Genomic DNA, 12,401 nt, shown 5'->3' with positions numbered 1-12,401 from the left:
GGTCCTAAAGCCCATATGAAACAGGCTGAACAAACCCCAAGCATGGGAATCAAATAAATGCTTATGAGGCTCACCGAACAAATAGCTAAGGATCCCTGACATAAGCAGTAGTCAGAACACGTCACTGCATAGGATGTCTCAAAAAATGTATATATACACACACCAAAATGCATAAATAGTTCACAGCAATGATGCACAACATTTCATGCACTAAAAATACATCCACTTCTGAGGCAAAAAGGAGCAGTGTTACATCCGTGTGCTGGCTTCTAACTGGCTCACCACTTGCCTGCTGCTAACAATATTGGGGCTGACCCCACGGTTACAAATGCTCTGACACAAACCCGTTTGGAAAATACATGGATGTGGTAGTGGGAAAACGGGACCGAACTGTTGGCATTGCTGGCAGGGCAGAGGGTGGAGAGATGCAATGTCTTGAAAAGAAGAAGGGAAGTTTGCAATGTGATTTATAATAAGGACTTCTAATAAAGTAAAAGGTGATGATGAGAGGAGTGGGGAAGACTTAACAATGAAACAAAAGCAAGCTTCGGGTCTCACTAAGTCTGAGTTAAGTTATAGGGGCGATAACCATGAAGTTTGGATGTCTCTACTGAAATATACGAAAAATCAAAGACACAAAAAAAGGCATACAAAACGGATGGCTCATTCTGTTGGTCCCTACAAAGGAAGAGAATAGCTTTCATAGTTATAAGGAGAGCAAGGACAAAGATACCAAGAAGAACAGAAGAAAGGCACGATATATAATTCAAAACCATTCAGATCTGCTCATCTATTACTCTGTATTTGCCATAGTCAGGATGCAGAGGATTAAAATCTGCAGAAAGAATGATATGACTTTATAAAAACTTTTCAGGTAAATCAGTTTCCCTTTTTCTTCTATGTTGAAATTGGAACAAAGGCTTCCAGCACTTTTAAAATTTGCTCAACCCATCTCATCACACCAAACCATATGCTTATTATTTCAGGCCAAGGCAGGTAAGCTCCTCTTTAGTCTACTGCATTAAAGCAGATCTTCAACCCCAAATACCTGCCTTAAATATAACAACAGGGAGGTAACGCAGCTAACAGAGACGCTGATGATGACAAAGTCTGAAATGGGCAACAAAGCACAAGGCGAACAGACGTGTTTAACGCAGAGGGATGCTGGAGTACATGGAATGGAAGTGGGGGGCCACACACAGCACAGTCAGGGAGCGATGAAGCGAAGCAGCTTTTTTTCTCTCTGCACAACAGTGCCGCTCGGCGGATGGCCACCGGCAGAGTAGAGATGCCACGCGTGGGCAAACCCGCGTGTGCAGCCGAGGGCAGGGCTGCAGGCACAGAACGCCCGCGGGCTCTGCAGCAGCCATACCTGGGAGGGCAGCGGGATGCTGCGCGGGGGGCGGCAGCCCCGCATCACTGCCTGCGCCTGCCTCGCCTGGTGGACAAACAACAGCGTTAGAAGGTTCCCCGACAAATGCAAATCGCTGAAGCCAAGAGCTGCAACTTTGGGGGTTTTAGCTGGAAGACCCTGCTTCAAACACAAACGACAGAGTAAGAGAGTGGCGTAAGAGCAGGCAAAAAGAAATGGGAAGTTTTAATTACCAGTGCATTATGTGCTGCATTCAGACACTTCCAAAAAGTAGTCTTTTTAAGAGACAGATTTATATCAAAATCTACACTAAAACAAACAATCGAAACCATTTTGTTTCTGGTACTTCACACTGTCATTCTGCTAGTTTGGGAGCATCATATTCTTACTGTCAGTAACATTTCGTAATTGCCTAAGAATATGCACATTTGCATGTTTTTTAAACAGGAAAATAAAAAGCATTTATTACTCAGTGTTTTATTCCTTTAATTTTTATTCAGTTCCGCTATCAGTAAGGACAACTTCTTTTTCCTTCTGAAAAAGCATACTCATTTTCTAGACACAGTTCATAAATAATTCTAAACATGGGGATCATTTCTTTAGGGCATATTTGATGACTGTGGAAATTCTGTTCGTGTTACAACAAATACCGCAGAAGTATCAACTCATAAATACAAACAGTAATCTGGAAACTCTTCAAATAGCTGATCGCAGTTTTGGCAGAACTTCATCTTCAAACTGGTCCTCTAACGTGTCCTTGTGATAAAAGCAAACTGTATCTGGCACTATCAAAGAAGAAGTGAAAGAGAAATACTTTTTTTTTGGTAATCAAAGAGTATCCAGTTTCTGAATGCTCAAGAATCCAGTGGAACACAAACGACAACAATTCTGCTTTTCCCCCCATATTTTTTCATTATCAAAACTTTTGTCTTTCAAGACAATGAACTCAACTGACAATCCAGTGAACTCAAGATTTGAATTCAGCCTTTGTACCAATGAATTCCTTCATCGTGTGGGACCAAGGGAGTATTTTAATCCCTTTTCTATGAGCAGGCTACTTTGCATCATCAGGAATGATACCCAACCTTCTGCTGCGCTGAGGACAGGCTCAATGGGATTCATGTATTATCAGGAATAACTGAATTTCTGATTAGGTGTCTGCATACTTTATTCAAGTGTGATTTGTAATGTTGAAAACAGATCTGGAATTACATGCTTACAATTAAGTTTTGGGTTTTTTTTTGTTTGTTGTTGGTTTTTTTTTTAATAATAGTCCACTGTTTTTTTCGTTTATATTGTTTAAATTATATGCGTTTTTTCTTGAAGAAATTAAGGAAGTACCAAAACTTCGCAGTGGAAAATCATTGCTACCGATTATGCAAACCGACCCGCCCTGGCCTCGAGTACAGAGTACAGCACAAGCTCCCCCTAGAGGCGGCAGCAGGAACGACACCTGTCACAGCGGCTGCGTCGAGCGGCAACTGTCTGCACGGAGCCGTTAAAGCTGGGACAGGAACATTTTGCCGCTCCTGCAAGATGTTTTGTTACCAAGGTCTTTTTCACACTTCATAAAAAAGTTGATCAGGCAGTTAATTTAATCTCTTCAAACTTACTGCCCTATACACATTAACTGAAATTATCGGCAGCACTTGAACATTCAAAACTGGAAAGGGCTAATATAATATAAGAAAAACGGTTGACTTCTTTTATGACTTGAAGCCTGTCAGATTTATAGCACTTCGGTCTCTTATACTGTCCAATTGAGCATCTGTGAGTGTTAGATCAACTGGAAGTGCAAATGTCTATCGACTTAAATCCTAAATCCGCGCCTCCGCCTACCTCAGCTAAATAACCAAGCTCCAGGAGGCTGAGGAGAGCTGAAAACACAGTTAAGAACAGGAATGTAAGACAGCTAGTGACAGCTAGTCAGTAACTTGGGAGGTCTGTAGTTACAAACCATGCTGAACAGCTTTTAGGTACTCAAAAACTAGAGCAGAATCCAGGGTTTGAAAAAAGGTAGTGCAGAAGGTAAAAAGGCAGGTAAAAAGTTCAGCACAAAGAGAAGTGGAATGAGAGCTTCTCAGGATATGGGTATATTCTAAATCCTAAGTCTTAATGCCTGGGCTAGAAGTATCCACAACTTTCCAGAGCTGTGGGAAGTGCCCTCATTCACAGGAGACACTGTACAGCACTTTCTTGCCATGGCGATACTGTTCTGCACAGAACTGAAAAAGACTTATTCCCACTTCTAAGGCATGATGGAGATGGTGCTGAGTTGTTTACAAATGTATCTGCATCGTCTTTCAAAAGGGTCTTCTTAGCCTGTCTCTGCCACAGTGTCGTTGCAAATAGGGTTTATTTTTTTTTTAAGCTATTCCTACATTTCAATTTCAGAGAATTCACTGGGCAGCTCTAAGATTTGCTGTTTCAGATTTCTCTTTACAAAAAATTATGGCACTTGCAAATGTAGTTAGCTGCTGTCATTTAGAAGTTCCATCCAACTACAGACAACACACTGCTAACTGTCCAGGTCTGGAACAAGTATGGCGCTAATACGTAAAAGAAAACTCACTGTCACCCCAACTGATTAAAAATATATATTTACATTTTGTGGCCTTTTAAATACTTCTGCAAGTTTTGTGCCAAATATGGGTAGACAGAAGAGGGTGAGAGGAAGCTGCAGGTACTGAAGCACGGCAGTATGCTTTATTTCCTCTTGCCATGACAATGCTTTATGCCCTACATCATAAATTTGTGTAATTGCTTGATGACTTTATCAAATCTCCATATTCCTGTTGATACAGAGATATGTGCATGGCTTGTACATGCCAATGACCAAACATAACTACAGTTTTTTATTCTGATTCTTGTATGGAAAGTGTCGGGTACATTTCTGGATGATGCAACATGTTACTTACAAGTGTAAACAGAGTCATCCTTGACCAAGATGGTCAAGATTAAGCTACAATCGATTCCACCTACAGAAGTTGCTTCCAATTGTACACTTTTTTTATACTAAGCAGGGAAAGAAAATAACCACCTGAGGACTACTTTTCAACGCCAAAGGTAAGAAAAGAATAATGTGGTAAGGGAGCTATGGAAAATCACAAAAAAAACCCAAACAAAAGAGTCTCTCTCCAAAACTGTGGAAATAATTTAATTCCACACCTAATTTCACTTCCATTGTTGTGATCAGGATTTGCATCAACGATTCACTGTGTTTCAGTTTCATGTTTGCACTGTAAAACTCTGGAGCAATTTCTGAGACTATTCTACAATTCTGAGAGAAGCTGTGTATCTGGATTTTGCCAAGCAGCTGCAGTGGCTCTTACAGAAGTGACTGTATCTCTCTGCTCCAAGAGAATGGTTGTACCTTGCAATTCTACTCCCTCAGTGTCTGCTGGGGATGCGACACATCATGAAAGGACTAATTTTGGACCATATGGGTGCCACAGGAAAGCAAAAGGACACCAACTTCAGAAATAACCAAAAAGTGTTATTTTCCTTATCTTACACTTTCAAATCTGGTGAAGAACATGATGCAAGCCTATGTAAAGGTTCAGGGCAACCAGCACCAGACCTCAAACTTACAACCATCGCTTAGGATGAGTTGCTAGAAGCGGCAGACACTGGATCACTCTACATAACTCCTTGCAAATAACACACTGCCATAGGCCGACTGAAGATGAAAAGCAGTAATGCACCTTGAGCACGGCAGAGCATAGGAAATAACTACTGAAGCTGAGCTTGTGACTTTGTTGTTTGAATAAACTGTCCTCAAGAAATATGAAAAGAAAGACTCAAGAAAAAGAAGTAGTATTTTCTAAACACGGAAAGTGCAGAGGGCCATAAAAAATTATTAAAAGGCAAACATGTTATTGTTCAAACGACTTCTCAAATGAGCTCCACACATTCTAAAGGGAGTAAGATTTCAATTGTTAAGAATTACTCCGTAATTGATCTAACTTCCTTCACTTGCACTTAGCAAATATTGATATGCATGAGATTTGTGACAATAATCTAAAAAACCCTGTAAGAAATTAGTCTTACTGTTAAAAAAAATCTGCATTTAAAAGACTGAAAAATTAATTGGCTAATGTTTCTGGCAATGATGTAGTTTGTTGGTATGTCTGATGTAATTTCTTGTTCATATTTTTTAAAAGGTTCAAAACTTCCTATAGTATTTGTACATTCTTGAGATAACATCTAATTTTGTATTACATCGCAAACATGTTGTACTTAGCACAGATGTCCTCCTTAACAAAATGCTTTTTTTTTTCTTTCCTCCAAATATGTACCTATTGATGTAAAGTCAATAAAAGGACTTTCTTCAGTCCTTAAGATATATGACCAAGCTTCCCTCTGCTGCACCACTGCTAGATGTTTCACCCTTACCTTTGCCCAGCTGAACTGGCATGCTTTCAGATTTCATCATCCTCTGCTGCTGTGCCTGATGGTGCTGGTGCTGCTGGTGGTGGTGGTAGAGGGGGGCTTCCACTGCGCTTCTGATGGGCATTGCAGGGGGGGGAAAGCTGCTCCCACTGGCAGGAGCACCCCCAGCCCCGCCTGAAGCCATAGCCGGAGCAATGAGCTTTCGGCCAAAATTCAGTAAGCTGCTGGAGACTTTGTTGATGTTCAGTGGGGCAGCCTTAGCGCTGGCGCTAAAAAACAGAAGAGGAGAAATCATCACATCCTTGCCAATGGTTTGGACAGGCACAGCAATGCATGCATTGTTCTCCAGAAACAGGGGAAGAAATTCAAGATTTGAACATTACGAAGAAGGTGTTTTATTACAGTTGCACTGGAATACATACATGAACCAGAAGGACTGCATGTGGTCCAAGTTTTCCCCAACTATCAGTGGACAGATTGTTTTGGCCCTTTCTTCCTGAAAAATGCAGACTCACCCCAAAGTAAATTCTCACCAATTTTCTTAATTTGCTTTTTTAAATGAAAAAAACATGAGAGCGACAAAAAAACAATCCAGGCTCAAAAGCATCAAAACCTTTTTAAGACTGACTTTTTGCACTTCTTATTCAAAGACTGCTTTAATATTCACTCCTGCTAGGTTAAATTCTCTTAAATGTTTACAAAAACTCAAACTCAAACATTTCTTTCAAGAAGCGGAACTAACACTAGGTTGTACTTCTAGGCTGGCAGAGCTAGATGTCTATTGCTCTTCATCTTCTGCCCAGCCCAGCCATTTCAAGCCAAGCACTTTTTAACAGGAATGCTGATTTCTAAACTGATTTTGGCTAAAGAATGGCTTCAGGATAAAACATACACTAGATCATGGTCCTTAGCATTGTTGCTTTTTATTTTTAATGACAGTGGCTATTTAATTAATTTCAGTTATATGCAACATTAAGAACAAGGAAATTGTCAAACCATTTAATCTGTCTAAAATAAAGAGGCAAAGAAGCTTCTAATTCCCAGTAGGATTGTTCACATAACCCAGGGATCAGCAAGGACATTCCTATTCGACCATTCTGTATTTTCCTGTTTTATATAATTAATGCTTGAAATATCTTTCACAGAAACACATAGGAATCACAGAGATCTTTCCACTCCTAAGGTTGTATTTTAGTGATCTGTACTTCAGTGATATAAAAGCTGTCTTTAAAAATTTTGAAGAAACACAAGGAATTAAAAACAATACGATCATTGTACTCGGGGGGGGGGGGGGGGGGCGGGGCGGGGCGGGGAATAGTTCTGTGATGTTTGGGGGAAGTTAAACTAAAAATAAACTACCAATGAATTAATATGGGTGACTTGTAACTTGCTCAGGCACCTGGAAAAGTAATTTTAATTTTGCTTTTCATATCATTTCCCTATTTGTCTCCAGATATGTTTTTTTTTTAGACTACACAATATAAATGCGTGCACACATATAGAACATATCCAGAAAAAAAAACAACAGCTGAGTTGTTTAGACTTAGAATAGATATGGTTAAAATGAGAGGCAGCAGAAGAAAGTATGTGAGAGCCTGCACGCTCACGAGATACAGCCCCAAGCTGTACGAGGCCCTTCTGCTGTGTACTGGAGATGAAGAAAGACAGCACGTAGCATTTTTTAGGAGGAACAGCAGCACAGAGACTGGGACAAAGTGCTACTTCCCAGTTTATGGAAGCTGGAAAAGAATGATCGCGGAGTAACGATGACAGGGTGTTTCTTGTGTCTCCCCATTTTATTGAATCTGCCGATACTATAAAAATCTTTCTGCAGCCACCTGGGAATGACTGACAAAGTAACTACAAAGAAAGCATCTTCACAACTATAAAATGCTCTTGCAGGAGTCCCAAACAGTTGAAAAAACCTGAATGGGTCCCAATGATTTTAAAGAGGACATGGTAAAATGTTTATTACTATTAAATTTTACTCTGCTACCACCTAGCAGACTCAGTTCTTAATCACCTCCCCAAGGTACTGCAGAGACACTTATGGAAGAGAAAGGGATTTTTTTTCTATTCCATCACATATATGTGGCATCAGAAAAGTCAGCACAGGGCCTTTTGTTTAATGTCTTCTCCATTCCAGAAAGAAAATGAAGACTGTAGCTTTAAAGGTGGAAGAAGAAATGCCAAGTGCTGGCTTAGCAAGTATCTATCAGTTTTCAACAGTTTGCAGTGAATCTAATTCCACCACTGATTTTGGAGGTCATACCAGTAATAGCTTGGTTGAGGTTCAGAATCTGAACTTTAGTATATTTGGCATATTTTTTCACCTCAGTCTACTGAACCTAATCATCAAGATTGGGGTGGTATTTATCACTCACTCACCTGAAACATCACCTTAGAAAGAAGATAATGGCTTGCACATTGAACCCTAGGTTTGTGCTGTTTCTAGAGACAATCTAGATAGAGCCTTGAAAAATCAGTAAAAAAAATCCTGACTTTGCACAAAAAATGGTATTTACTGGAAGAAAATATTTTCTCTGACAAGCCACCCAAGCAACAAAGTCACTGGACACTTTGAGCTAAGAGCATCGTTGGAATCATAGAAACAGATGCAGGGGACAAAGCTTATACAGAGGCTTGTGTGTTTTTGTCTACCAACTTCTTTCTTTCTTGTTTCATTTTTTTTCCCTGCTATATTTTGCTTAATAAAAAGTATTGGTTTTCCTTCTAGACTGCTTAATTTGGCTGCTCTGACAGAACTGAGTTTGTGTTTTTCAGATGGCTGGAAAGAGACTTTTTAGAGAAACTTCACTTTACAGGAACAATAAGCGAGAAAAATCTTTAAGCTGTTATGTCCAAGATATAATTTTAAAAAATGCTTTCAACAATAATGTGCAATAATGTTTAAAAATTCTTTGAGAACTAGAAAGGATAGTTATTGCAGCTTCTCATACCTATGTGTGCTTTGGCTTTCCTATGAACTGACACTGCTAATGATCAGCTCAGAACACAAACACATACACGTACATGAAAAATAAACCATGATCCTATCTAAATTCTTGTCAAGAGGTGGTCTTAAAAACAGTACTCTGTAGTAAAATTTACTGTGCAACTTCACAGAATCACAGCTTCAGAAACTGAATGATAGCGAGGTGTTAGATCTCTGGAGAAAGTACACAAACTGAGCTGAAGTTCAGGAAAATAAGAACAATGTATCTATTTCTTACCATTTAAATGCCTGATATATTAATGCAAAGGATGATTACAGCCATTAAACATGGATCAATGTCTACATTTTAGCCATCTAAATGTACCAGACATGCACAACAATTATAAGAAAAATGCTGATTGATTATGTTGTAGAATTATCAGCAGATGCATTTAAAAGGCATCAGTTTAAAAATATGAGTATCAAGGAAACGTGAATTCCATCTATGAAGCAAACAATTTTGTTTCATCACAATAAGCATCATTGACCTTGACTGTGAATGGTGTATTTTTAAACTAGCAGTAGGAAGATGATTCAATCTCTACTGTTTTCTGCTAAGATGAAAATGTTTTGTTTTAAGCAAGTCTTATCAAAAGCATTTCTCTCTTCAGTAAGTAGCCATTATGAGAGATGAGAGGCAAATATACGAATATGATGGATTAAAAAGTTTTATATGTGTTAAAATAAGCAATATCTATTAGAGATTTGCCAAGATATTTTAAATATATCATTGAGCCTGTGGAATTAAAAATGAAAAAGACTTGGTAGCTGATGTAATTCATTTCTTTGCTCATTGCAGAAACATTTCTTAATGTTACATCCTCCAGTTCTCTCTTTAGCCCAATCTTAACCAGATTTACCACATTTGACCTTCTTTACATGTTCCTGTGTTGAGATAAATTTATCCCAGTTATTCCCCTTTCTGAACTATTTTAAACAATTTCCCCTCTCCTTTGGTGTGCATCCTGTATATATGTGTGCAATTAATTTATAGTCCTACATAGACTTAATGGGCATTTGTTTCCTTAAAATTCAGGTTTCCAAGAGGTGTCATTCTTGTTTGTGCTTTATGATTTATTTTTTTTTTTCAAAATCCTTGAAATGCTTCTTTTGGAATTCTCAGATAACTTATTTTTCCAGTTTATGCAATTCTCGAACCATTATTTTAATGAATAAATAAGTAAAAATATTGAGAAAATGCAACAGAATACAGAAATTTTTGACATTCCCAACTTTAGAGCCTGGTTTAGGGGAAAAAAAAAGAAAAAGCTTTTGCATTCACTCTGCCTAGCTTTGATTTCTGCTCCTTCCTCCATTTTTAAGAGCTTTTTAATCCACTCCATTTTAATTTCAGCTAGCTTTTAATGAAACTGATTGAAACAGAATTTGACAGAGGTGCAAAGGTCTAAAACCCAGCAAATTCCTATGAATCAGCAGACACGGTATATGGCTGCGACAATGTGCAATCTAAGAAAGTGTAACAGTGACAGTATAAACTGACGCAATGCCCCGTGCCCTGTGCTGGCTCGCTCCGCAGCCACCGCGACCACCACCCACCAGCAACCGGCACCCACGCTGTGGCCACCCTGTCGGGGCATGGGCACCTCTACACTTGTGACCACCAGATAAAAAGGACTTGACACGGAATTTAAGCAGTAGTGATAAAAATCACTTCTAAAACAAGGGAGAAAGGCTGTAAAACGGTTTAGCAAAATTATTTCAAACTGGATTTACCGTAATTCAATTTAATTTACACAGCTTCTGGATTGTGAATACTCCAGGCTGCAGTTAGATGCGTTTTTGGAAGCAGTTCAGCTACAGAACTCACACTGGCAACATTTTAGTCCCTGCTTTTAGTTTATATGTCACTGCGTATGAATGTCCTTAACCTTAAAAAAATGCCAGCGAGCTGACATCAACACAATCTGTACAGCTTTCATTTATCATGTAATAATAGGCAAGGTAAAGACTCAAAACAAATGTCATGAAATAAACACATGTGCTTCTAACACTGCTTATGTAATATCTGTTTGGAATAAAAGCGACTTGTGAAACATTTTGTTTATGTAAGGTCTTAGTTCAGTGAACACATACTCAGAAATAGCTTACCGGGTTTTGTTCATCAAGTCAGCTCCACGTGCTTTGTAATAGTCTAAATTTTGTTGGAATTGATGAGTTACCGGTCTTGGATTTTTCTAAAAAAATAAATAAACAAACAAAAAAATTTTAAATACATATTTTTAAAAAAGAATACCTTATTGGAATTTTCTGAGAGATTTTTAAAGCAGAGAAAAAAGTATGCTCATCAATGAAGATTAGAAATTTAAAGAATAATTTTTTCCCTCAGGATCTTGGTTTCTCAAGGCAGTAACACCAGTTACATAACAATGAACTCTTAAAATACTTAAAATAATACCAAGTGTTGCCAGTAAGTCCCCTCCATGCTCACAGAAATTCGCACTCTTCCACACAGTGCTGAGGCTGCTGGCTGCAGTGGTAACATTTCTAATTCCATCAATTTGGACAGGTTCTGATACCAATCTGATTTCTTCCTTTAGCTCAGATAGAGAATTTTAAGCACCTCCAAGCTAAAATGACATGGTTTTAAAGAAAATGGTAATAGTAAGCAGAAAATACTACTAGCAGCATCTCGGTTAAGCAAATTAATTTAGCGAGACAACCTGAACGTGCCACTAGATGGCACGCGGAGCCTTTTTTATCTCCAAATTTCACCCTACTCAAAACAAGAGGCCACGAATAAAGAACTGTTCCCCTCTAACAAAATGTATATAATTAATATCGGAGCCAGAAGCCACTTGTTAATCTCCACCTCTGCCACAATGAAACTATTCCTCTTCAGCATGCTGCCTTGCAGGATGAGCTTCAAACTTATATAATATATATAAAAATAATATATATATATATTTTATATATATATATATATATGAATGAATATTATATAAATACAGCTTGATCAAACGAATGCATCAAGGACATTGTTTTTAAGTAAAAAAATCTGCATATAGAAGAAGCCAAAATAACAGATAGATACAGAGAGGACCTTTTTATATATATATATATATAAAGTAGAAGAGAAATGGCTTAAAGTAAATAATTTCTAGTGTAAAAGAAAACAAAATGGTAAATTTTCCCATAATGATCAGATATATTGTATAAACATACATATATTTATACAATACAATATAGATCTAAATACTTTCCAAGTATTTGCTTTAGAGGTTTATTCATTCACAGGCCGTTGCTTTATATTCTGATTTGCCTTCTTCAGTCCTGCTGGTAGTAAAGCCAGTTCTAATGAACCATACAATGACATTTCTGAAATAGTTGTTCACAGGTAAGAGTACATCGTATTTTTGACAGAGTCAGTCTGCAGCTGTTTCAGTTTCACACGTTGTATTTTTGCCCTCCAGATTTCACTATGGACTGGAGCATCCATAGTCTTATCCTCTCATCTTCCACATAACTGCAGATAACCCTCACTCCTTGGAAACCTTATTTTTGGAAGAGGATATAGGAGTTGTATTTTAAAGACCAGAATATTACATGCGCACAAAAGGAGAGAAGAAGATTGAAAGAGCTGGTAGGTATCAAAGGCCAGGGTGATTTCCAGGGTCACATTCA

At 38.3% G+C, this 12,401-nt stretch overlaps 1 protein-coding gene across 6 annotated transcripts in view; it reads right to left on the bottom strand.

Annotated features, from left to right (window-relative positions):
- The window catches only part of TBC1D5 (TBC1 domain family member 5), a 366,944-nt gene that overhangs the window by 89,725 nt on the left and 264,818 nt on the right, over nt 1-12,401 (bottom strand). For 5 of the 6 annotated variants that reach the window (XM_080386447.1, XM_080386448.1, XM_080386446.1 and 2 more), the window contains 3 exons: nt 10,869-10,954; nt 5,768-6,033; nt 1,373-1,438 (listed from right to left, as the gene is read on the bottom strand). In XM_080386447.1, the coding sequence (XP_080242573.1) occupies nt 1,373-1,438; nt 5,768-6,033; nt 10,869-10,954 (418 nt within the window). The remainder of the gene's footprint in view (nt 1-1,372; nt 1,439-5,767; nt 6,034-10,868; nt 10,955-12,401) is intronic. The other variant, XM_080386449.1, reaches the window with a different exon arrangement.

This window comes from Falco punctatus, assembly GCF_963210335.1.
Source record: "Falco punctatus genome assembly, chromosome: 4".
In the NCBI taxonomy this organism is placed as follows: Eukaryota; Metazoa; Chordata; class Aves; order Falconiformes; family Falconidae; genus Falco; species Falco punctatus.
Note: the sequence above shows the minus strand (reverse complement) of the source record. Positions and strands in the feature narration are given on the sequence as shown.